Here is a 25,938-nt window from a genome sequence, read left to right as displayed (position 1 = left end):
GTGGGTTTGTAAAAAATGTTGGTGTCAAGTCGGTCGTCATTAATGGAGATGGAGAGGTCCGGAAAGGGGAGGGAGGTGTCAGAGATGGTCCAGGTAAATTTAAGGTCAGGGTGAAATGTATTGGTGAAGTTGATGAATTGCTCAACCTCCTTGCGGGAGCACGAGGTGGCGCCAATGCAGTCATCAATGTAGCGGAGGAAGAGGTGGGGAGTGGTGCTGGTGTAATTACGGAAGATCAACTGCTCTACGTAGCCAACAAAGAGACAGGCATAGCTGGGGCCCATACATGTGCCCATGGCTACCCCTTTGAATCCTCCCACTTCCTCCAGACCAAAGGAGAAATTGTTAAGGGTGAGGACCAGTTCGGCCAAACGAATGAGTGTGTCGGTGGAGGGGTACTGTAGGGGACGTCTGGAGAGGAAAAAACGGAGAGCTTGGAGGCACTGGTCATGGCGGATGGAGGTGTAGAGGGATTGGATAACCATGGTGAAGATGAGGCGTTGGAGGCCGGGGAAACGGAAGTCTTGGAGGAGGTGGAGGGCGTGGGTGGTGTCTCGAACGTATGTGGGGAGTTCCTGGACTAGGGGGGAATAGGACAGTGTCGAGGTAGGTAGAGATGAGTTCAGTGGGGCAGGAGCATGCTGAGACAATGGGTTGGCCAGGGTGGTCAGGCTTGTGGATCTTGGGAAGGAGGTAGAACCGGTCAGTGCGGGGTTCCCGGACTGAGGTTGGAAGCTATGGGTGGGAGATGTCCTGAGGTGATGAGGTTCTGTCTGGTCTGGGAGATGATGGTTTGGTGATGAGGGGTGGGGTCATGATCGAGGGGACAGTAGGAAGAGGTGTCCTCGAGTTGACGTTTGGCTTCAGCGGTGTAGCGGTCAGTGCACCAGACTATCACTGCGCCTCCTTTATCCGCTGGCTTGATGGTGAGGTTGGGATTGGAGCAGAGGGATTGGAGGGCTGCGCGTTGTGAGGGTGAGATTTTGGAGTGGGGGAGAGAGGTAGACACGTTGAGGCGGTTAATGTCCTGGCAGCAGTTGGAAATGAAGAGGTCGAGGGCAGGTAATAGGCCAGCACGGGGTGTCCAGGTGGATGCTGTGTGTTGGAGGTGGGCGAAGGCGTCCTCGGAAGATGGGCGGGAGTCCTGATTGTGAAAGCAAGCTCGGAGGCGACGGAAGAATTGTTCGACGTCACGGCGTGTATTAAATTCATTGATGCGTGGACGGAGGGGGATGAAGGTGAGTCCTTTGCTGAGGACTGATCGTCTAGCTTATCTCTCCACGCTCCAGGCTCACTGCCTTTATTCCTGATGAAGGGCTTTTGCCTGAAACGTCGATTTCGAAGCTTCTTGGATGCTGGCTGAACTGCTGTGTTCTTCCAGCACCACTAATCCAGAATCTGGTTTCCAGCATCTGCGGTCATTGTTTTTAACCTCATTTCTGATCATAGTCTTGCCAGGCAGATTGATAGGCAGGTAAGTAGTTCAGTTGTGTCTACAGTTTCATTCTGGAACAAGATGCTAAAAATGTACAAAAGTAGGAGTGCATTTGGCACACCATCTACCAACAATTGTCTGATATAATTCCAAAATTAGGTGCACACTTACTTGAAAGGCATTGGATAACCAATTTCCCAGCTCTCAGGTATGCCTCCTGTTTTCTACCTGTCTTTTATGTTTCCATTTGCCTACTCATTCCTGATCTGCATTTTCACATCTCCTAGTGTATCTGCTTTAAAAGCTACAAAATGTGGTTGGAAATTAGAAACTTTTGCAATGGCTGCCTCCACTGTTCATCCCACTAGTTTACCAACACACTGTCTTATTAATGCCATTTAAAATGCAAAAAAAAATCAAAAACATTAACCAGTTGACTGTCAGCCAACTAGGCATTTTTTTGTAATAATTTTTAATGTGTATTTGCTAGACAAGATACATTTTATCAAGGTTTTTATACTTGCACTCATCAGGTCAGCTCTCAAGCAAACCCAGCCTCTCCTCATAAACGATGAGGTTTTATCTCCGGCAACATCCTACTGAATCTCCTCTGGACCCTCTCCAGTGCAATCATATCCTTCCAATAGTGTGGCAACCAAAGCTGTACATAGTATTTCATCTGTGGCCTGATCAATGTTTTATAAAAACTGGGATTATCGATTACACAGACAAGAAAGAAAAGTGCATTGCATGGAAATCATTACTTTACTGCATTGATCCACATCCAAAAATACAAATTATAAAGCACATTTTACAGTAGTCAATCCAGGAGGACAATACCAAACTTTAAAATGTTACTTGAGTATAATAACAATTTCATTATATGTAGATTAACAATCAGTGGATGCTGCAAACACAGCTAATAAAGACAAGACATATAGACATGCTGGCTGCAATATGTTACTCAACTGCTTCAATTTGGTGGTTTGAAGAAAAAAGGATCAGGAAGACAACTGGACAATAATCACAGACTCCACAAGATACTGTCAGGCTGTTTCAGAACTTTTTCTTAACTGGGAAAGTGTTAGTTATGGATACAATCCAGCTTCATTACGCTATGCTCAATTGTCAATCCCACTTTGACAGCAATGTTGAATGGAGACTTGCAACATTAAGCACCAATTTTTTTTTAAATCTCTAAGATTTTAATTTTAAAGTGAAGCCATAATTATCCAAGTCATCTTTAAGGGTGAAATGTAAACAGTGAGTCATATTTATACATATTTGATAGTCTCAAGTTACATACAAGTTAAAATCTCAAAATATATTTTAATTAATATACTTTTAATTTTTAATATTTAATTACTCCCTTTGTAGCTCAAAAATAATGCTGGAGAAAAATGCACTATATATATATATAAATATGCATACTCATTCACAAAATATACAGAATAGAAACAAAGGGTGAAGAACTAATTCATAAATTTAAGGATATATTTTAAAGGCCAACAATTCTTCGGAATGCATATTGTTAAGAGAACGCAGGTCAGGTAATTTCAATAGGAGCTTTGTAAAGATGGAGGATTCATTTGGATGATTTTTCATAATTAAGGTTCTGAGTGCTCGAATTAGAGTTTCTTGCAATTGCTCAACTGAGTTAATGTTTTCTATTCCTGAACGATCTAGAAGAGAAAACAACAATTCAAAGTCAAACAAAATCACCAAGCATGTTAAAAGTATTTCTGCAAGGAAAGTAAATTCAGCTACATTTTATTTTTAATGCCTAAAATGTAAGCAAAGCATCTGTCTTACTACAATGCAGAACAAATATAATGAGAAACTGGACACATCACTGCCTGAACTTTGGCCGAACAAGTGCCTTAAGAGCTCTAAAGTAGCAACTGTGGTTTGAATTATGCAAGATGCCATATGGGTGCATTGGTAGGCATTCCTTGGAAAAAAAGCACATGTTGGTGGATGAACCAAAGCTAGTCAGATAAGACAAGGTTTGCAGCAGGAGGCCAGATTACCCAGAATATTCAGGGATTTCTCCGATTTACCCTATGAGAAATACCATAAAAGAGGAGTTGAATCTAATTGCAAAGTTCCTAACACAGCTCCATTTTGGACAGCAAATACATCATGTAGGTGTGCAATATTAGTCATAGAGATGTACAGCAGGGAAACAGACCCTTCGGTCCAATCCGTCCATGCCGACCAGATATCCCAACCCAATCTAGTCCTACCTGCCAGCGCCCGGCCCATATCCCTCCAAACCCTTCCTATTCATATACCCATCCAAATGCCGCAATTGTACCAGCCTCCATCAATTCCTCCGGTAGCTTATTCCATACACATACCACCCTCTGCGTGAAAAAGTTGCCCCTTAGGTCTCTCTTATATCTTTGCCCTCTCACCCTAAACCTATGCCCTCTAGTCCTGGACTCCCCCACCACAGGGAAAAAAAAACTTTATCTATTTATCCTATCCATGCCCCTCATAATTTTGTAAACTTCTATAACATCACCCATCAGCCTCCAATGTTCCAGAGAAAACAGCCCAAGCCTGTTCAACCACTCCCTATAGCTCAAATCCTCAACCCTGGTAGCATCCTTGTAAAGGTTTTCTGAAGACTTTCAAGTTTGACAACATCTTTCCGATAGGAAGGAGACCAGAATTGCACGCAATATTCCAACAGTGGTCTAACCAATGTCCTGTACAGCCGCAACATGACCTCTCAACTCCTGTACTCAATACTCTGACAATAAAGGAAAGCATACCAAACGCCTTCTTCACTATCATATCCGCCTGCGACTCCACTTTCAAGGAGCTATGAACCTGCACTCCAAGGTCTCTTTGTTCAGCAACACTCCCTAGGACCTTACCATTAAGTGTATAAGTCCTGCAACACCTCGCACTTATCTGAAATAAACTCCATCTGCCACTTCTCAGCCAATTGGCCCATCTGGCCAAGATCCCGTTGTAATCTGAGGTAACCTTCTTCGCTGTCCAATGCATCTCCGATTTTGTTGTCATCTGCAAACTTACTATCTAAATCTCCTTTGTTCACATCCAAATCATTTATGTAAATATGAAAAGTAGTGGACCCAGCACCAATCCTTGTGGCACTCCACTGGTCACAGGCCTCCAGTCTGAAAAACAACCCTCCACCACCACCCTCTGTCTTCTACCTTTGAGCCAGTTCTGTATCCAAATGGATAGTTCTCCCTGTATTCCATGAGATCTAACTATTCTATCAAAGGCCCTTCACCCTGGTGCAGATAGATGCGGCAGCTGTCCACGATCTGTCCCTCATGAGTAGCACAACAGCTCGGAGATTTTCCTGCCAATAACAAGTCGTCATGTCAGAACAGATCACCAACTCCAAAGCAGAGCTGACCCAATTGACAATGATGTGAAGACATGGTTTTGCAGTCCATTATCAGAAGAGCGATAGTTTGCTAATTTCCAAGTTCCTTCATCTCCCTCCATCCACATATGGATAAGGGTGATGATGCTTGCCCAAATGGATTCAGACATGTAGCCAGACAGTTCTTACAATTCATATACTTCCAGCAAGATCTGGTGGATCAAGTCCCACAAGAGTTTAATACAACTCAGCTAGTAACTGTTACTTCCAGCTAGTAACTAGTTTTACTCTTTCCAAAAGGGCTCAAACATCTTAGTCAAATCATCAGGAGTTAATGTCCAGACTCTCTTGCATACTGTTGCCTAAGATAGTCATGGTAGGGGATTCATATTCTGATATAAAAGGATTTGCTGATCATCTCAATATCAGACTGCAATGAATTTACCGAGCTATCGTCTTCCTTCAGGTTGCTCTCTCTCTCTGTCTCGACCTTATGTAGGTAACACGTATGTTTCATTCTATTCCATTGAGCTGCAGACTCTGAACCAGAAACTGATGTTTGGGGCTTCCCCCTGCCACCTGACCTCCTTGCCAACCCACCTCAATAGCTGCAGCCCACCCAGATTCTGCAAGCTTTTCTGGAGTTGGCACATATCCTGCAGTTCCTTACTTCCTTCCCACTAGAGTCCTGAAGACTCAAAGGAGGTATTCAGAGTTCTGCAAATTTAAAACCTTTTCAACAGACTTATGTTTGGTTTCCATGTCCCCCAGCTAAGCTTCTGTTCTTCCTGTACATGACAGTCAGCCAGTAGGAAGCAGTTGGAGAATATGTCAGTAGATCTAACAGTGAATGCACAAGACACAAACAGGCAGCTTCTCCAGAATGAATAGACCCATTTGGTCTCTAACCAAGCATATCTACGCAGTGTTCTATCTGCAGCATTGTAGAATGGACAAAATGGGCCAAAGAGCCTATTACCATGCTGCAGACCTCTATGATTCTACACAGGGTTATTGAAGACATTGAGAAGCCTGTTAAATGTCTATTAGGAATCTGGACGGGTATCAGAAATTGGGGTCCCCTTTAAACCTATGATCATTTCCCTACTTCCGGTGTAGCAGGAGACCTCATTTAACACGTTACAGCACTAATTAACTAATTAGCAAGCATAAAGTCATCAGGTGCCACATTTCCATTCATAAATGTAATATTTTCAAAAATAAGGTTGGTTCTTAGCAGGAAACTAATCTTCAGATGGAGGTAGGCAAGAGAACAATGGCCAACTGATATTACGAGCATTTGTCCCATGGTCAATGGCCAAAGGGGCTAAGACAATTGTTGGCACAGTTAAGTTACCCACCCATAGAAACGGTATATCAGCAAGTGCTCGGGGCAAAGAGCATCCTCATTGAGGCAATCCTTTTGGGTGGTCCTCATCAGGCGGTCTTTATAGAGCTGTTTTCTCCCGATGGAAGATGAACCAGAAGAGGAGGAGAAAGAGTTCCCCGACACCTCGGCTGGAGAGTTGGCTTCTGTTTTTACAGCCGTTCAGACCGACAGATTCCATGTCAACAGCCTGCTTGTCCCCAGGTATCAATGAATTTCTAACTATTGTACACTATGGTTTAGCATTTTAACTTACGCATCATATCAAGTTTCTGAACAAACTTAATTAACTACTGGATAATTCTCTCGTATTCCTTATTTGTACTGACTTAAAAAAGCTCTCCCAGCTACATTTTAAGAATTCTTATCTGTCTAAACCTATCACACTGTGACTAACCAGTTAATGCTGGGGATGTTGAAATCCGCACTATCAAACTCTATTACTGTTATGCTGTGTTGCCTATCTTATCTTTCTATTTCTCACAGACTGTTTTGTGGGTTGGTAGTAAACACTCAACAATGTGAATGCTCCTTTTTGGTTTTTACATTCTCAACAAATGGCTTCATTTGAGCTATATTCTAAAGATGTCATCCCTCCTTACTGTTATAATAGATTCCCTAATCAATATTGCCATACCCTCTTTTACTTCCATTCCTGTCTTGCCTGAAAACCCTATATCCTGGAATATTGAGCTAATAATCCTGCCCCGCTTTTAACCTTGCCTCAGTGGCAGCAATGACGTTATATTCCTACATATTAATTTTTGTCTTCAACTCACCTGCCTTGTTTGTCAAACTCCTGGCATGAAAATAAACATCATCCAACTTTGCCAAATTCTCGTGTCCTAACTGGCCTATACTTTCTATAACGTTTTGAATTGCTTGCTGTCTTTTCTAGTTCTGGCTGTGGAACGCTTTCAGCTGAACCTTGTCTCAGGATCCTATACCCTTGTCTCAGGATTCCATTCCTGATGAAGGGCTTATGCCCGAAACGTCGATTCTCCTGTTCCTTGGATGCTGCCTGATCTGCTGTGCTTTACCAGCAACACATTTTCAGCTCTGATCTCCAGCATCTGCAGACCTCACTTTCTCCTCAGGATCCTATACCCTTGCCAAGATAGTTTAAAGCTTCCCCAGCAGCACTATACTCACTAGCAAGCACCACTGAAAGTAATCCATAGAATACTATCTTTGAGGTCACTTCCAATACAGAGGAACCTCGATTATCCAAACATCAATTATCCAAAAATCTGATCATTCGGGTCCTCGAGATCTCCTTCGATAGAAATATTACATCAAAGACGTGTTTCCTATGCTGATCACGCCTTTTGTTTACAGTGATTAAAAGTGAACTCTGCTTCCTGCAATGCTGCCAGGAAGAGTCCTGGACATCGAAGGGAGCCCAGGCACCATCTCCAAATGACTGACCTCCCGTCCTCTCTCTCTCTCTTTCCCCGGAGTTCTACACAGCAGTGTACCCTAAACCCAACCTTCTCCATATAATCTCTCCAACAGTGTCCTTTACAGGGAAAAGGTGGAACCTGTCAAAAAGTAGCAGTAAAAGGTTGTGTGTCCGCACGCACGCTATTTGGAGACTCACCCCCTTAAAAAACGGCAGCAGCTGCCTTGTTGTTGGTGTCCAGTCCGGCTGCCAGAGAGGGGGCAGGGGGTGGGCGGTGTTGGGGGCAGGTGGGCAGTGTTGGACAGGGCTGGGGGGTGATGTTGGACAGGGTTGGGGCGGGGGCTCGCACGTGGTGTGCTGCTGCCTAGTGTCCTGAACAGGGGGCAGACTTAAACAGAAAACTGAGCCCCAGAGGAAAGGCATTTAATCGATTAACCAAATAATCTATTATCCGAACAAGACAGTGCCTGCCCATCTCGTTCGGATAATCAAGGTTCCTCTGTAGGTACCACGTATCTGTATGCCCTCCCCCTTCAGGAAACCCTGCAATCATTGAATGTCAACACACCATCTTGGATTATGAGTTGAGTGATAGAAAGAGAATGAGGGCATGTGACTGAAAAAGCACGCGTGCATATGAGGGAACTATTGTGTGCCTGTGTGTAGGAGAACATAAGGACATATGAGTGAGCATAAGGGCATTTAGGTTGGTGAGGTTTAATGGGCATGAGAGAGCAGATGGGCTGAAGTGAACAGGTGAGGGGCAGAACAACAGGAGGATGTTTGTGAATTAGTGAAGAGTGCACAGCATTGAATGGGAGAGTTTGTGCAAAATGTGTTTGTGCATATAGGTTCAGAAAGTAATCAGGAAAGCTAATGGGATGCTTGCCTTTATTATGGGAGAGACTTAATATAAAAGTAAGGATTTTGTGCTTCAGTGATACAGGTAATTGGTGAGACCATGTACAGTTTTGGTCTTTTTATTTACAGAAAGAGGAGTAGAGCATTTGGCCCTTTGAACCTACTCTGCCTTAACGATGGACGAAAATGCATTAGAGATGGAGGAAAATGTAGTATAGGAACTTTACTAGATCGTTATCTGGAATGGGCAAGGGATCTTATAAAAAGAGATTAGAGTTCAGTGGAGCGTGCAGTGACTTGACTGAAGTTTCTAAGATCTAAAATGATCTTGACATGGAAAAGTTGTTAAAGCTTGCTAATGAATCCAGAATTAGGGGACATGCTTTAAAACTGGGAGTCAACTTTTTAGGGCAGAGACAAAAGGATTTTTATTTCCTCTGAGGTTTGAGAGAATTTGCAATTCAGAGTGTGGTGGACATGGGGTCAGTGAATATTTTTTAAGGGGAAGGTAGATTGCTTCCCTTACCTAATAAGAACCGAAGGTGATTAGGGATAGATGGCAAAGTGAAATTTCAAATACAAACAGATCAGAAATCAACTTATTGAATGGTGAAGTGGTGGATCAGGCCCAAAGGTCCTACTTTTGTTCCTAATTCATATGTTTGTAAGGTGGTGCTAGAGGGGGTAAGAGGTACATAAGTACACAGTTTAGAAGGTTATAAAGGTATGGGATGAGGGGAATGTGGGATGAAGGAGGATTATATAGGAGACTACCATTATCCAGTGTTTCAGACCACAGTTGATCACAGCTTAAGCAACAGACATCTTAATAAAAGTCAGCAGCACCTCCTCCAGGCAGTAAGACATTTGGCACGCCTGTCCCTCCCTTTGAGTAATTGTGCATATTACCAATCTGTGAGATACACGTGCAAACCTTGCAATGGTGCCAACTGTCTTAAAGTGAGGTGAAATATATGAATGTTAGGAAGCCTATTCGATAGATATTTGGTAGGGAATAGGAGTGTGGTGCTTTAAAAGAGTTTGAGGCTGCTGACACAGTTGATAGAATATAAGATTAGAAGATGACATCCGACCTTCACCACCTGAGAGGTTACTGAACTTGTACATTCTTGGTGCTTGATTTCTGGTGTTGAACTTCATACCCATTTGTTTTCCACTCAAACTTGGGAGTCTCCTTCTCAATTTTATGCATAGGTCAACTGTCCTCAAAAGCAGGAGAGGAAGAAGGAACTTTATTCATTCACATGGGTGTTGTGGCTGGGCCTGCATTTATTGCCTGTCCCTGGTTGCCCTAATTCTTTCTTAGACTTGCTTCTATTTGCAAAGTCTACTGCAGTAACAATGCACCTCCCACTTAAGCGACATAGGCTAGGATTTAAAGTGGTACTAGCTATTCACTATATTGACCCCTGTTAACATATTCAGGCAAAGAAAAAAGTTACTACATTCCAATGGGCAGGTAGTGTAAAGTTGATATGCTGCCTGTGTTTTAAGCATGGGATAATGTCACATTCTGGTCCCCATAGCCACTTTTAGAGGCTTCCCAATTTTGGTCTGCATTGCCCAACAATAAGAAATGCAAAAGGTCAGAGAAATGGTGGCATCACAATAATAAGGACAGAAATAAATTTGAGGGATATTAAGAAGGTAGTTAATATATTTTCTTGACCTGTTTTAGTTTTCAAATTATTTATAACTCAACAGGAAAAATACATTTTCTACAGAAATGACGTAAAAGTGGCATTCATGTACAATTCTAAGGAACATACATAATTATAGCAGCTATTCTTACCAGCAGAAACCAGGACAACAGCTGTAAACAGGCTCATTTCCTCTTCACTCAGCTGTAGGGCACCAAGCTTCTCACTAAACTCAAACATGGACATCAACAAATCACCTGCTCCCAATAACTGCAACTCTTCCATGCCGTAACTTTTTCCGCTGAGAAATGTGACCGTGCGCTCATGTACATCAAATAAAGCAGCAAAGCGTACCATTAATACCTACCAATGATAGAAACGGGTATTAATTAGCACATCATTCAGAAAGTCTCTGGACGTGGAACAAAAAGTACAATTTCAATGTGAAATACTTTCCGGGGCTGAGTTGCAATCCTAATGTTAGCTTAAGTTTCGGCTCAGAAACAAAATTGTGATCATTGCAGGACGCTGGACATGATCTTCCCAGAGACAGCCAGCTGCAAAGAAGTCCTGTCCAATTATGGACATTAACTGTGTTCTAAAATCAAGATATGTTGAGCTTTGGCTGTAACATGGATATAGCTGAGGTGTCAGTAGCAGCAATGTAAGTGGTGCCAAGGAGTCACCTTAAGTAGAAGTGCAACGACTGCCATAGTAACACCACTATTACTACACTAGTGGAGACATCAGGTTGCAATGAGATACTTTTTTGCTTGTGAAAACCTGAGTACTACTATTGAATCCCAGCAACTTCAGAAAAGGGGCTCATTTGCAGCTCAAATGTTGTTTTGCAGCCACGTGGACCCATGTTCCATTTTCAGGCTTGCTTTCGTGTCCTCTGATCCACTTTCCTGCTCTTTCCTCATTTTCCTCAATTCCCATTTTGATCAAGATTCTCTTTCAGCTTTAAGTATACACAAGGACTCTGCCCTCACATCTCTATATAGCAAGAGATTTTTAAAACTCAACTCTCAGAAAAAATTCCTCATCTCAGTCTTAAATTGGCATCATTCTGAGACTATGCCCTCTAGTCAGAGACTTTCCATGAGGGGAAACATCCTCAATATTTACCTTGATAAGCTCCTTAACAATCCTATATGTTTAAATGAAATAATCTCATTCTTATAAATTCCAACAATTAGAGCCCCAACCTGTTCAGTCTTTGCTCATAAGACAATCTCTACATCCTGGGGATCATCCTCTAACCTTCTCTAAACTGCCTCCAATAAAATATTTCCTTAAATAAGAGGACCAAATCTTCTCACAGTACTCTAGATATGGTATAACCAGACCCTCGTACATTTGCAGTAAGATTTCCCGACACTTACACTCCCAAAACCCTTTAAATAAGGACCAACCTTCCTTATTGCCTGCTGCATCTATATGCTAGTTTGCTGTGTTTCATGAACAAGTACCAAGTCCCTTTGTGTTACAGCTTTCTGCAGTTTCCCCCCTTTTGTTCTCCTTTCCAAAATGAACTGCAGGAAATTAGCTACATGATACAAATTTATTAACAGCATTTGTACATTGAGATTGGAATGGTGCTGAGCAACACAGGCTCATAATCTAAAATAAATCCATTCACTTGCTTTAATCACAGTTTAAAAAAAAGAGCATAGTCCCAAAATTCTGGAATCCTGATCTGCTGTTGGAAGGTGTAGTGGGGTGCCCCTCACCTTAGCCGTGAAGGTAAATTTTTATTTGGCCCACAGCAAAGATTCCTTATCAACTGCAATGATTTTCATTCAGCCTAATGTGACCACACAAGACATAGAATTGAAGATTTTCGAGAACTTTCCCAGTCACACTGAAAAACAGAATTTGGATGCAGGGATGGTGGAAGACACGGTCATCTGCTTACAAGATGGTTTGGTGTTTTCCATGGGAGGTTTTAGAAAGGTCTCCTTTCTGCACTTTTGAGTGATCCCACCAAAGTTCAGCTCTACCATGCCACCAGAATTTCTACCTGTGTTCTACGTTCTAATTGCAAAATCATAAGTAGAAATTCTAAATAAATGTGTACTGGTCTTCATACTGTTCTTACCAAACCACTCAAACCAAAAAGGTCTTGGTTTGGCTCCCGATGTACTGAGTTACCCATCCTCTGTGGACTGATAACAGAGTATCCACAGCTAGGAAATAATAATTCATTGTCCATTTGCTCCCATTTAAAAGAATGATGCCTGGAAGGTGCTTTGCTCTTGTTCTAACATCATCCTACAATAATCAAATAACCTAACTCACCCTTATGCGCACATGAAGTATGTCTACTCATATTGACTTTAACAGAATGATGAAAAGATGTGAAATGTGTATATTGTATTTATATAGTCAAAACACAAAGACTGTTTACTACTGCTGAATTCGCAATTTCTGATTTCCCAGTGCCTAGATAACTGAAAAGTATTGTGAATTTTTTAAAACTTCTGTACGTACCTCAAATGTTCCAGCTTTAAGCAAGCTAACTTGGTCATGTTGTGATAGATCTTTGAATCCTGGAATACGTTTTGCAAATTCTACCACTTCTCTAACTGCAGGTGTAAAGCTCATGGAGAATTCTTCCCAGATTTCCTGTTCTGATTTATTGGGATTTACATAAGGCGACATACTCATCGGGCACACCTAGCCAAGACAAACATCAAAATTCAGTATGAAAACCAGAAACTGAAGCTTTAACTAATAGGTGTTCTATTCAAAATGTATAGGAAGAAAATAGTGATCTTTAATAAGTTGTAAGAATTAAAGATTGTATTGCAAAGAATGAACTCAATTTTTTTCTTAATATCAATAGTTGATCTCAAACAGAACTTTCAAACAAATAAACATTCCAATAGACAATCGCGTTGCAATAAATGCATGATCCTTTTCTAAGCATAGATAGTGTATTTACCAGATGCATTCTCCTTTCCGTGGTACAAGAATGGTCAAACATAGCGTTGTTTTGAGAAAATCCATCTTCTGCAATTGCATTTTGAGTATATTCATTCAAAACAGTATGATAATGCCTACTTATGAATCTATCTGACACACCATTTGGGCAAAATACATGGTTAGTAATCTTATTTGTGTTAGAGATTTTGTGCTGGTTTGCATTGTGAAAACAGTGGCTTCCATTGATGCTATTTGTAGACTGATCAATTATCCAATTATCATCACTATTTTTCTGAGTACTCTTTCTGTTCTGGAGCTTCTCAGCTTCCAGCATTTTGCCCATTTTTTCTTGAGTACAGTAGAATGTTTCCTTATGGGCTTTGGCCACTGTACCAATTACATCATCTTCAATGTTTTGAAGTTGTTTGTGTTGCAGTTGTGAAGAAGCAATTTCATCTTGTGATCCTTCAGTCTGTGCGTAGCCGTTCAGCTGATTATTCATCATCTTCTTCATTGCACTTTGCATTTCAATCAACATTCTCTGCTTCTCACGTTTAGGAATGCGCCCAAATCGAACAGCTGTAACAGAATATCCCAAAGATTTTCAACATTGTACTGGAACAATTTGCATTGCAAACTTATCTTCCAATAGTTTTGAAATATGACCATATCTGATGTATGTGTTGCCATAATTATACTATTGCAAGTATTGTTCCTATCTGCAATGGTACTCACCATCTCGGGACATGCCTACAGCTAAACACTTCTTAAAGCGACACTGCTGACACCGGTTCCTATTCATCCTCATTATGGAACAGTTTTCATTTTTCAGACATTTCTTGTATTGGATATTCTGCTGAATGCTCCTTCGGAAAAATCCCTGCAAGAACAAATACAAAACATTCCAGCTAATCCATATTTTTAGAAATTGCAAATTTACACCCAATTGCCTGTAGCCATAGTTGTTCAAGCCTTTACAGTTTTAAGCAGTCTGGAATGTTAGTCAATTTGTGCTTTTTTACAGAGAAGTTGCTAATGGTACAAACTCATATTAAACTGCTTACTATTTCTTTGCAACATGACAATTTAACAAACATAGAACACTTTTTGGTCAAAATCTGCATCTTTGAAGTGATAAGCACCAGAGAAAATAATAGTACAGCTTTTTCAAATCCAAGGCTCCAGGCTTATAAATAATAATTTCTCACATACATGATAAATGTAGGGGAATGGGTCTGAGTGGGTTGCTCTTCGAAGGGTCAGTGTGGACTTGTTGGGCCGAAGGGCCTGTTTCCACACTAAGTAATCTAACCTAATCATAAAGAAACTCATTTTTCCGCAAAAAATACTCTAGAGCAGAAATAATTAACCTCTTACAAGGCATAAAACTTTCCTAAGGATCAACAAACATCTACTCACAAAGAGTCAAATTAGAAGAAGTGAGTGAAGCACATGCTACCTTACGCAAGCGCTTTTTGCAAATATCCGCTAGAAAGAGTATGATAACACTTATGAATCCATGTGTGCAACTACTAGATGAAATTTGTTAGTTTCCATTGCAAAACAAAAGTGGGATATTAATTTAGACTGCTGTTAGAAAAGCTGGCGACCTCCCCCGTATATACTGTACATACATTCGCGCACACGAAGCAGCATTTTTAAATGTCTAGATCAACTCAAATTCTATTTTGAATGAAAATCATTTTCTGGAGACAGTCCAGGGAATGAGGTATTGTGACTCTGGGAAGATAAAGCCCTTAGAACATAAGGCATCCGTTAGCTACCCTGCAGTCAGTCAATATGCTGTACGCTTGGCCAGGATCCAATTCACATTGTTCCCACCAATCTCCTATTTCAGCTGAGAAATGGTGTACTTAGAGGGTCTTTAACTTATTTAGACTTCAAGCCTGTGGAAAGTGCGTATACTTCCCATTGGAATCAAGAAGCATGGAAAGGATACAGCAAAGCTTAGCAGAGAAGCTTTAGTTATTTCGAAAAGCTTAAAACAAAATTGGGCTTTCCTTACCAAATGAAGTTAAAGGGGACCTTTCCATTTTGCAGAAGTATCGAACAGTAAATTGTTCGCTTCTGCTGATTTGAACATTTATATCAAGAAGGATTTGATGCAAAATTATATTTGAAATTAAAAGAATTTAACAAGGTTAAAGGTTTTATTTTCAGAAAGACGATTAGAGATATTTTTTACCACAAGTAGTTATCAAAACAGAATCTCTACCTTTTAAGAGAATTAACTGCTATATTTGAAAAGGAAGAATATTAAATGAGGAAATGGGAAGGAAATAAGATTAAAGTTTCAGTTGAAGTGCTGGCATCAGAACAAGCACAAGCCAAATTATGTATTTCTGTATTTTAATACTAATTCTTAGTTCAGTTCTTAATTATATCATGCAATATTACACTTAAGACTGAAAATCAAATTGCAAATTTCACCACAACTTGAACTGCTACAAGGTATGATTATTTCTGGAATGAACTCACATGTTAAGGAGATATAGGTTTGTTGATGCAAGTTAAAATAGCTTCAAATTTAATGCTACATGTTTCAGAAGGTGGCTGCATGAGTGCAGGGGGTCCTGATTTAAAAACATCCAACTTATGAATGCTTGTATTTAGGAACGTAATCCCATATAGAGATGTAATTTCAAAGACCCGACATACGAACATTTTCTGTGCTTACAAATGGTTACTTCACATTGTCCTGCATTGTGTTCCAACTTGTATCAAATCAACTTGTAAGTGGATTCAAGACCAGAATTTGGGGACTACCTGTATTCTAATATACAGGAAGATAAAGGAAAGCAGACTTATTTTATTGGAAAACAAGTGTGCTTCATACTGTGAAAGTCTTCATAGAAATGTAAGTCTATGTTATCCTCACTTTGCAAAAATCAAATTTGTTATTTATATGTTTTAGAAAATAACTTTTGATTTAGCAGTTAAAGTTTGAACTGTAGGAAAGTAAGGAAACCAGTAAAACTTCTGATATAAATCCAACTCAAATAAGCCTGAAATTAACACATTTAAAAAGGTGGCTTGTGTTTGAGTGTGAATGTAAAATAATTTGTTTACATTTCTGGTTGAACCAAATAAAATATGCAACAGTGCCATACAGATAATAATTTAGAATGAAGCCTTGACCAGAGGTGCTTTTGTTTAACATAGCTGTGTTTTTATTGACAGAAGCATGCAGTGATATTTTCAGGAGCAAGTGAAGACTGCAGATGCAGGAATGAGACCTCATTCCTAATGCCCGAAATGTCGATTCTCCTGCTCCTCAAATGCTGTCTGACCTACTGTGCTTTACCAGCACCACACTTTCGATAGTGATATTTTTAGATTTGGTCTTGTGTAGGCTGCTACTTACTTCCCGCCTCAGGCGACTGACTGTGTGGAGTTTGCACGTTCTCCCCGTGTCTGCGTGGGTTTCCTCCGGGTGCTCCGGTTTCCTCCCACAGTCCAAAGATATGCAGGTCAGGTGAATTGACCATGCTAAATTGCCCGTAGTGTTAGGTATGGGGTAAATGTAGGGGTATGGGCGGGTTGCGCTTCGGCGGAGCGGTATGGACTTGTTGGGCCGAAGGGCCTGTTTCCACACTAAGTAATCTAATCTAATCTACTAAGTAAGGAGAGTCAAGGGAAATAAATATTAGCCAGTGAGGCCTGAACTTCAAGCAGAATATTAATTTTATTATTCAACATACAAAATGCAGACAGGGCACTATTTCAGTTTGAACCTCGAGGGAAAACCAGGTGGAATATTTGCTCCAGTTTTCAACTCATGGAAGAAGTCTACGATGGTCCCCACCAATTGTTGTGGGAGAAAGCATTCAGTTTGAAAAGCTACAGGCAGATGGCTAGGTATTAAGCAGCAGCAAAAAAAAAAGAGGCATACACAGTATAATGTCTTTACAGAAAAGAGAAGAGTCAAGTAGGCAAAAGCTAAAGGAAAGATATTCTTACAATCTAATCTCCAAATAGTTGGAATGCTGAGAAGTATTAAAGTGAATGCAGTACTGTGGTATATCTTTGGATTAAAGTGTGTGAACCTTCAATATTTCATAAAATATACAGAATATTTGCTTCCTCTGTCCTCCATCCCATCAAAGAGTAAAAATACACACAATGAGTTAATCACATAAAGAGTCATACAGCACTGAAACAGACCCTTTGGCCCAACTCATCTACACCGACCAGACAACCCAATCTGACCCTGTCCAATTTACTAGCATTTGGCCCTTATCTCTCTCAACTCTTCCTAGTCATATACCCATCCAGATGTCTTTTAAATGTCGCTATTATACCCATCCCCATCACTTCCTCTGGCAGCTTGTTCTATACATGCACCAATATCTGCTTGAAAACATCAGATCCCTTTTAAATCCTTCCTCTCTTACCTTAAATCTGTGTCCTCTACTTTTGAATAGCCAAGGAAAAAGACCTTGGCTATTCAACCTATCAATGCCCCTCAACTTTGTAAGCCTCTATAAAGGTTACCTCTCAGTATCTATTGCTCCAAGGAAAAAATGCCCCAGCCTATCCAGCCTCTCCCTATAGCTCAAACCCTCCAATTCCAGCATATTCTTATAAATCTTTTCTGCACTCTCTCTAGTTTACCAACATCCTTCCTAAAATTGTATACATATACCAAAAGTCATCTCACCAATGTCCTGTACAGCCGCAGCCTGTTATCCCAACCGCTATACTCAACACTATTACCAATGAAGGTAAGCATGCCAAACACCTTCTCACACCCTGTCTACCTGTAACTCCACTTTCACACCTGTAGCCCAAGGTCTATACAAGCATACCACCTATATTCACATCCAAATCATGATAAACAACACTAGTCTAAGCACTGATCCTTATGGCACACCACTGGTCACAGGCCTCCAATCCAAAAAGCAACTCCCTACTACTACCCTCTGTCTCCGACCTTCAAGCGAATTTTGAATCCAATTGGCTAGCTCCTCCAGGATCCTGTGATCGAACCTTACTACCAGTTTACCAATCAGAACCTTGTTAAATGCTTTGCTGAAGACAATATAATCAATGCGTAACACTCCTGCCTTTATCAATAATCTTCATCACCTCTTCTAAAAACTCACTCAAATTAGTGAGACACAATTTCCTATGCGGAGAAAGTGAGGTCTGCAGATGCTGGAGATCAGAGCTGGAAATGTGTTGCTGGAAAAGCACAGCAGGTCAGACAGCATCCAGGGAACAGGAGAATCGACGTTTCGGGCATAAGCCCTTATGAAGGGCTTATGCCCGAAACGTCGATTCTCCTGTTCCCTGGATGCTATCTGACCTGCTGCGCTTTTCCAGCAACACATTTCCAGCTACAATTTCCTATGCACAAAACCATGCTGGCTATCCCTGATCAGTCCTTGCCTTTTCAAATGCACATAAATCCTGTCCCTCAGAATCCCCTCCAGCAACCTATCCACCACTAACTTCAGGCTCACCGATCTATAGTTCCCTGACTTTTCCTTACATAATGGCATCACATTAGCCACCCTTCAGTCTTCCGACACCTCACTATCAATTTAACAAATATCTCAGCAAGTTGCCCAGCAGTGTCTTTCCTAGCTTCCCACAAAGTTCTGGGAAACACCTGGCTATAGTGTTTAGTCAGTGGTGTTTTTCTTTTTCATTTTAATTTCTCTTTATGTACAACAAAGTTTGTCTTTGCTTAAAAACACAAAATCTTGTGGCACGGTGTTCTGAGTGTTTGGATTTCTTCTACGAATGTCCTTAATGGGATCTTAATATTTCACATGATATGAGCCCTGACAATTTGAGAAGTCCACCTCAAGAAAAAGACTTTATTCTAAGATACAACCAAAAATGTTTGAAATAACACAGATATGCAATAATAAAAGGCCAGGGAGAGAGAATTCTGAAAGGCAAATTTGGGAACTGAGCTAAGAAATATGTATTTGCACAGAGAGTAATCAAATAAAGCCCAACCATCTTCAGCTGCTTTATGTTGTGGAAAGGCCGTTGATAAAGTCAGAAATGGGATTGTTTGCTGACAATTGCAATTTTCAATAATATACCTCAGAAACTGAACCAATCTATTCCCAAATGCAGCAGGAGCTAGGCAAGTGACATTGAATTATACTTGTCCACACTTCATATGAGTAATAACCACCTCCAACACAAAATAGTCTAAACACTGTTCCAAGCATATAGCATTTAGCATTGCTTCTCACCGCCAACATTCTCAAGATCACCACTGACCAGAAACATGACTGGACCTGCCACAGAAATAATTTGACTATTGAAGCAAGACATTCTGTGAGAGTAACTCACCTCCTGACGAGCTCAAGATCAGAGTTGAGAGTGTGTTGCTGGAAAAGCAGAATCCGAGGAGCAGGAAAATTCATCAGATTCCTGATGACGGGCTCCGGTCCAAAACGTCGATTTTCCTGCTCCTCGGATGCTGCCTAACCTGCTGTGCTTTTCCAACAACACACAATCCTGACTAGCTCAAGCCTAACCACCAAATACAAGCACAAGTGAAGAAAATGATAAAATACTCTGTACTCAGCCAGATGAATACTAATTCCAATAACGCTCAAGAAGCTCAACACAAGGTAGGACAAAACCTTCTTCAATAATTACAGGTGAATAACCATCCAAGCCCTTCATGAGCATCATGCCTTGACTGCAGTGTGTACTACCTGAAGGATACGCTGCTGTATCTCATCAAGGCTTTTTCAGCAGCACCTCCTAAACCTGAAAAGTCATCTAGAAGAGTCCAGTTTATCAGCACCATTTCCAACTCACATCCCTCTGATCTTGGGCTTATATCATTGTTCATTCATCATCTCTGTTAAAATCCTAGAACTCTTTACCTATGAGTACTATGAAATGGAAGTTCACACGGACTATTACCATTTTCTCAGATGCAGTGAATGAAAATAATAGTAATAGATGCCAATCTTAATCTTTAAAAGGATGCACTGAAAGGAAAGTTGAATTTACAGTTATAACGTGCCTAAGAGTAAATTACACCTAATAATTGGCTAGAGTATGAACATTAAATTCATTTTCTATTAATAAATCATCATTCTGCAATAACACAATACAGAGGAACCTCGATTATCCAAATATCAAGTATCCTAATTTCGGATTATCCAAAGAAGATCTCACAGTTCTGATAGAAACATTACGTCAAAGTGGTGTTTCCAACTGATCACGTCTTTCGTTTACAATGATTAAAAATGAACTCTGCTTACTGAAATGCTGACGAGAACAGTCCTGGACATCCATGGAAGCCCAGGCACAGTTGCCAAATGACTGATCACCCGCCCTCTTCACACATTTCCTAGAGTTCTGCACAGGGGTGTACCTGAAACCACCCCCCTTCCCCAAATAATCTCTCCAACATGGTCCTGGAACTTGTCAAAATGTTGCAGTAAAAAGTAATGTGTGTTGCTGCGTGTGCATGTGAGAGTACTATTTTGAGACTCACCCCACCAAAATCAGCAGCAGTCTTGCTGTTGGGGTCCAGTCTGGCTGCCCATAGGGAGTGGCAGGGGTATCAGGACGGTCGGATCAGATGGCGGGCACAAGTTGGGGGCAGACGGGAGCGGGGTTGGGGCAGGGACTCTCGCACGATGTGCTGCTGCCTAGTCTCCTGAACAGGGAGCGGACATATCAAGTGCTCACTGTGTTAATCCAATTGAACTGATGGGGGGGGAGTAAGGCTTCAGCAATGCTGCAGGTCTCTTACAAGTATGCGTTTGCTCAGAAACAAACCCTGAGACAGAGAGAAGGAGCAAGACAGGCAGAGCGAGGAAAAAGGAAACTTTAGAAAACTCAGAGCCCCAGAGAAGAGGCATTGAATCGATTAACCGCATAATGAATTATCCGAACGAAATACGGCCCGTCCATTTCATTGTGATAATCAAGGTTCCTCTGTAGTGTGATATCTCATTCCCCATGGAACTATGGGAGGTTTGCAACATGCCAGAAAATGCATTAGTTAATTATACCAATTCAATTAGTAATCCAATAAATTTGTAGATATTATTCAGACTACATTAAGAATTCTTCTACATAGAGATGTTTAATGGATTATTTATTAAAATTTACAGAGAAATATACCTTACCTTGCAACCTTCACATGCATGCACACCATAATGGAATCCAGATGCCACATCTCCACAGACTTTACACAGAAGGATCATCCCATTAATTTCTAAAAGAAAGCACATACCCAATGGATTATAATAGCAGAAGCGGCCTAGCAATCATAAAATCAAGTTTATATATGTCTGTTTTAATTTAAAATTTTTGGATGTCAAAACATACTAGTTCTGTGATTAAATTTTAATTACAGCATTATCCACTCACTAGTAATGCCGCTGGTACATTTGCTCAAAGGGTTTGCGTTTGACCCATCCCCTTTAGTTGAACATGCAAGCTGAATGTTACTGGAACTTCCTAGTTTCAATGTACAGTTATCAGCAAGCATGTCATTGGAGTTAATGTGGTTATCAGACACAAAACTGTTAGGTGACGATGGAACAGAAGACGAGACTGACTGGAGGCTGTTCTCCGAACTGTCACTGTGGTAAGAGACAGGACTACAACTGGAACTTGATGAACTTATATATGCAATGACACCACCTGCATAAAAAGAAATAAAAGTGAATGGAAGACAATTATAAAGCTAAACAAATAAATTAGAAGTTATTCATGCCTGTTTTAAACTTTCTTTTCACACATTTTATTTTCCTCCTGTCCCATTAATCCATTTAGTCTGAAAAACTATGGAAGGCAGAGTTGAATCTCATTTCCTTTAGAACCATAATTAAGCCCAGCAGGAAGACAGTCAGCCCTTTGAACCCATGTTAACTCTGAGACAGTAAACCAGTTAGCCTTATGCATTGTTTTATCTCTTGTTCGTGGCCATATGATCATTTTTCCTCAGGTATCCAATTCTCTGAGAGCCATGGTTGGCTCTGCCACCACCACCACTTATTCATTAAGTGCACTGTAGATCCTAACCACAGGTTGCATCAAAAAAGGCATCTCATTTCACTTTGATGAAAGAACCAATCACCTTAAATTTGTGCCATAGTTCTAGCTCATTCTAACAATTGAAAAAGTTTCTCTATTTACTCTCTGCCACAATTTTGAACACCTCTATCAAATCTCCTCTCAAAGGTCTTTTAAAAAAAAGAGAACAACCGTAGCTTCTCCAAGCTCTCATTATTCTTGGAAACATTCCAGTAAATATTTTCAAAACCCTAAGGTTTGACATCTTTCTAAAGTGTAGTACCCAGAATTAAACACAATATTTCAGTTATAACCAAACCCACTTTAATTATGGCATTCAATCAAAATAATGATTCTTTGGGACAATATATAGACATGGCCAGCTGACCATATAGGCAAATTAGGCAGTTGCCTAAAGTACCAGGTTTTAAAGGAGCACCAAGTGTGCTATTTCAAATGCCATGGAAACAAACGTAAAATTTCTAAACTTCTCATGTTTCTGTACATTGAATTTTTGGGGTTGCAGTAAGGTTATACAATATTTCACCTAAGGTGCCAAAAAGACCTTTGGGGCCTGCCTTTGTTTACAGACCGCATTACCATCATCAATCCTGTCTGTTACTAACTCAAAAACTCAGCAAGTTAACTTTTCTTAATTAATCTTCACCTGCCTGAGTTTTTGAGAGAGTTGGTACAAAGTCACGGGCTTTGGTTGATCCCAAATCATAGTTTGCCTTTATCACAGTCATCCAGGGTGTTAATAAGAATCATTTTGGTGCTGTGGCAGGGACAGAAACCTGACTGGCGGTAATCAAACATGGAGTTCTGGAAGAATAAGCACAAAGTTGGAAGGTAATATTTTTCAAGAGTTTGAGAGGAAAGGGAATTTGGAGAGGGGCAGCAGTTTACAAGCTCAGAGTGGATAGGAGTTTATTCTTTAGAGAGTAAGACATTTAACGGACTCTTAACTGTCCTCCAAAATGGCCCACAAGTCACTCTGTTGTAACAGAAGTTGATACAATGGCCTACAGCAGCTCAAAGAGGCTGTCCATTATCTCCTCAGTGGAAATTAAGATTTGACAATAACTGCCAGCCTGACCAGCATCACCTCTTTTCAGTGAGTGAATAAATATTTTTTTAAATGATGAGTTACATCAAATAGTATAACATGAAGAAACCTTTGGCACATATTTTCTAATCCCAAAATGAAAGCTACACACTGCCAAGAAATCAAAAAGCTTTAGCAATCTCTGTGGCCCAGCATTAATTTGATTTCAGACACTCCAATTACGATGGATAATTCTCACAAACTTCAAACCAGAAAGAAGATGCACTGATTATCCACTACTTTTTAAACATTTGAGAGACAAGAAATAAAGAGTGGGGCATACATGTAAGATTAAAGTGGAAGCAAGCTTTAAAAAGATATTGAATACATTTATTACTTTCATCATAATGGAGAGATTTGATATCCAATAAACATAAAATTAGCTTTACAGAGCAGAGGGATTGAACAAAAATAATAAAAAAGCTCACAGACCTGTTCAACAAGATCGGGACTATAGAGGATATCCCAGTTTGTTTGAATGCAAACAAGAAATAATCATCAAGGTGCCAAATAAAGGGAAGCTCAGTGATTGCAACAAGTCGAGAAGTACAGCAATTCTGTCAGTACTTGCAAGGTCTTCAACATGGTACTCCACAAAAAATAGCAAGCAGAAGTACATGGTCGTATTTGTGAACAAGAAGAAGGTTTCTGCAATGGTGGATCATGCTGTGACTAGGTCATACTATTCAATATCAATAATAACATCAGAGCCTTGAGTATCAGAAGTCCTTAATTTCAACTTAATTGATTTCAACGGTTTCAGAAGCATCCATCGGCAATCATTCTGGTACATCACAAGATGTACAACATTAGTGGAATGTTATATTAACATCTTCAACACCTTATACATAATCAAGGCGAGCACAGGTACCCCCAGACTTCAAGTGATAATGGCAAGGCAGCATTAACTCCTCTACTCCTTTTGTTGATATCATCGTGAAAAAGACAATGCTGGGTGCAGACTCTGGTATTATGTAGTAACACCAGTGGTTGACAGACTGGATTTCAAAGTTGGCACTGCTATTTTTGCCAAATTGTGTATGCACCAGTATATGACCACTAACTTTGACAGTGGCCTACATATCATCTGAGAGAAGATGATGACAATGATGACTGGACTGAAGCAAGGCTTCCCCAATATCACCAAGCAAAAGAACATAAACAATGTTGATTACTTCCCCGATCGAGAAAGCAGCATCTCAAAAGGAGGGTGGTGTAGGTAATGAGCGCCATTCAAGAATTAGCAAATCAGTAGCAGTCTTCCAGTAACTCCAAACCTTGCAGGATTTCAAACACCAAAATAGCTCTGACCAATCATTTCTATTACAGAGCTAACTGCAATCCATGTCAATAAAGTGTGGAACAGAACTGTAAAGGCTGTAACACATGTTTGGTCTTTCACGAATATCAGCCACATAAGATCTTGAGCATCAGAATCTCTCAAGGGAAAACAGCTTCTCTACAACTACCTTGTGAAGTCTCCTGGGAATCTATGTTTCATTAAGGTCACCTCTCAATCTTTGAAATTCAAATTAAAACAGGCCCATCCTATTGCAGCTATACAAAACTCTGCTGTGGCCACAATTGGAGTATTGCAAGCAGTTCTGGTCACCGCATTATAGGAAGGATGAGGAAGCTTTGGGAAGGGTTCAAAGGAGATTTACTAGGATATTGCCTGTATGGAGAGAAGGACTTGTGAGGAAATGTTGAGTTTTCATTAGAGAGAAGGTTGAGAGGTGACTTAATCAAGACATACAAGATAATCAGAGGGTTAGATTGGGTGGACATTGAGAGCCTTTTTCTTAGGATGATGATGGCTAGCACAAGGAGGCATAGTTTCAAATTGAGGGGTGATAGATATAGTACAGATGTCAGACGTAGTTTCTTTACTCAGTAGTAGGGACGTGGAACACACTGCCTACAACAGTTGTAGACTAGCCAACTTTACGGGCATTTAAATGGTCATTGGATAGACATATGGACGAGAACGGAATAGTGTAGGTTAAATGGGTTTCAGATTTGTTTCACAGGGCGGTGCAACATCAAGGGCCGATGGGCTTGTACTGCGCTGTAATGTTCTAATCTACTCTATCTTTCATAAAATGATTCCTCCATACCCAGGATTAACCCTAGTAACCTTCTCTGACTGCCTCCAATGCCAGAATAGAGTAGATAAGGGCACCTTAGATAAGGGCACCAAAACTGTTCAGTATTCTAGACGCAATTTAACTAGCACCTTGTATTTTAGCAAAATGTCCCTATTTTTATTAAGAGCAGGCCATCGGCCCTTGTACCTGTTCCACTATTCAATAAGATCATGGTTGATTAGATTACTCCCCATTCTCACTTATCAAGGTAATGTTTTCCCCTCATTATCAATAATTTACCTACTTTTATATGCCTTCAAAATATTCAGACTCTGCTTCTACCACCTTTTAAGGAATAGAGTTCCAAAGTCACAATCTGAGTTAGAGGCTGCCAAACTATGACAGAGATTAGTAGGGATTTCTGCTCGGAAGGTAATAAATCTGCAGAATTCTTGACTGCAGAGGGTTGTCACAAGGCTGGTTCACATGGGAATCAACTGTTATAGGGATAAGGTATCAAAGTGGAGTCAAGGAACTGGCTCAAATGTAGAAGACAGAGGGTGGTGGTGGAGGGTTGTTTTTCAGACTGGAGGCCTATGACCACTAGAGTGCTACAAGGATCGGTCCTGGGTCCACTACTTTTCGTCATTTATATAAACGATT

General features: G+C 40.5%; 1 protein-coding gene across 3 annotated transcripts in view; it reads right to left on the bottom strand.

Annotated features, from left to right (window-relative positions):
* Window positions 1-2,181: 2,181 nt before the first annotated feature.
* The window catches only part of nr1d2b (nuclear receptor subfamily 1, group D, member 2b), a 25,128-nt gene continuing 1,371 nt past the window's right edge, over window positions 2,182-25,938 (bottom strand). The window contains exons 2-9 of one of the 3 annotated variants that reach the window (XM_043689443.1): window positions 22,748-22,905; window positions 21,433-21,708; window positions 21,189-21,277; window positions 13,783-13,927; window positions 13,067-13,626; window positions 12,613-12,798; window positions 10,269-10,479; window positions 2,182-3,117 (exon numbers count right to left, since the gene is read on the bottom strand). In XM_043689443.1, coding sequence (XP_043545378.1) covers window positions 2,921-3,117; window positions 10,269-10,479; window positions 12,613-12,798; window positions 13,067-13,626; window positions 13,783-13,927; window positions 21,189-21,277; window positions 21,433-21,708; window positions 22,748-22,829 — 1,746 coding nt within the window. In that variant the 5' untranslated portion in view covers window positions 22,830-22,905 and the 3' untranslated portion in view covers window positions 2,182-2,920. The remainder of the gene's footprint in view (window positions 3,118-10,268; window positions 10,480-12,612; window positions 12,799-13,066; window positions 13,627-13,782; window positions 13,928-21,188; window positions 21,278-21,432; window positions 21,709-22,747; window positions 22,906-25,938) is intronic. The other 2 variants (XM_043689444.1, XM_043689445.1) reach the window with 2 other exon arrangements.

The sequence above is a fragment of the Chiloscyllium plagiosum genome, chromosome 5, assembly GCF_004010195.1.
Source record: "Chiloscyllium plagiosum isolate BGI_BamShark_2017 chromosome 5, ASM401019v2, whole genome shotgun sequence".
In the NCBI taxonomy this organism is placed as follows: Eukaryota; Metazoa; Chordata; class Chondrichthyes; order Orectolobiformes; family Hemiscylliidae; genus Chiloscyllium; species Chiloscyllium plagiosum.
The sequence above is the reverse complement of the archived record's forward strand: the minus strand, read 5'-3'. Positions and strand labels throughout refer to the sequence as shown.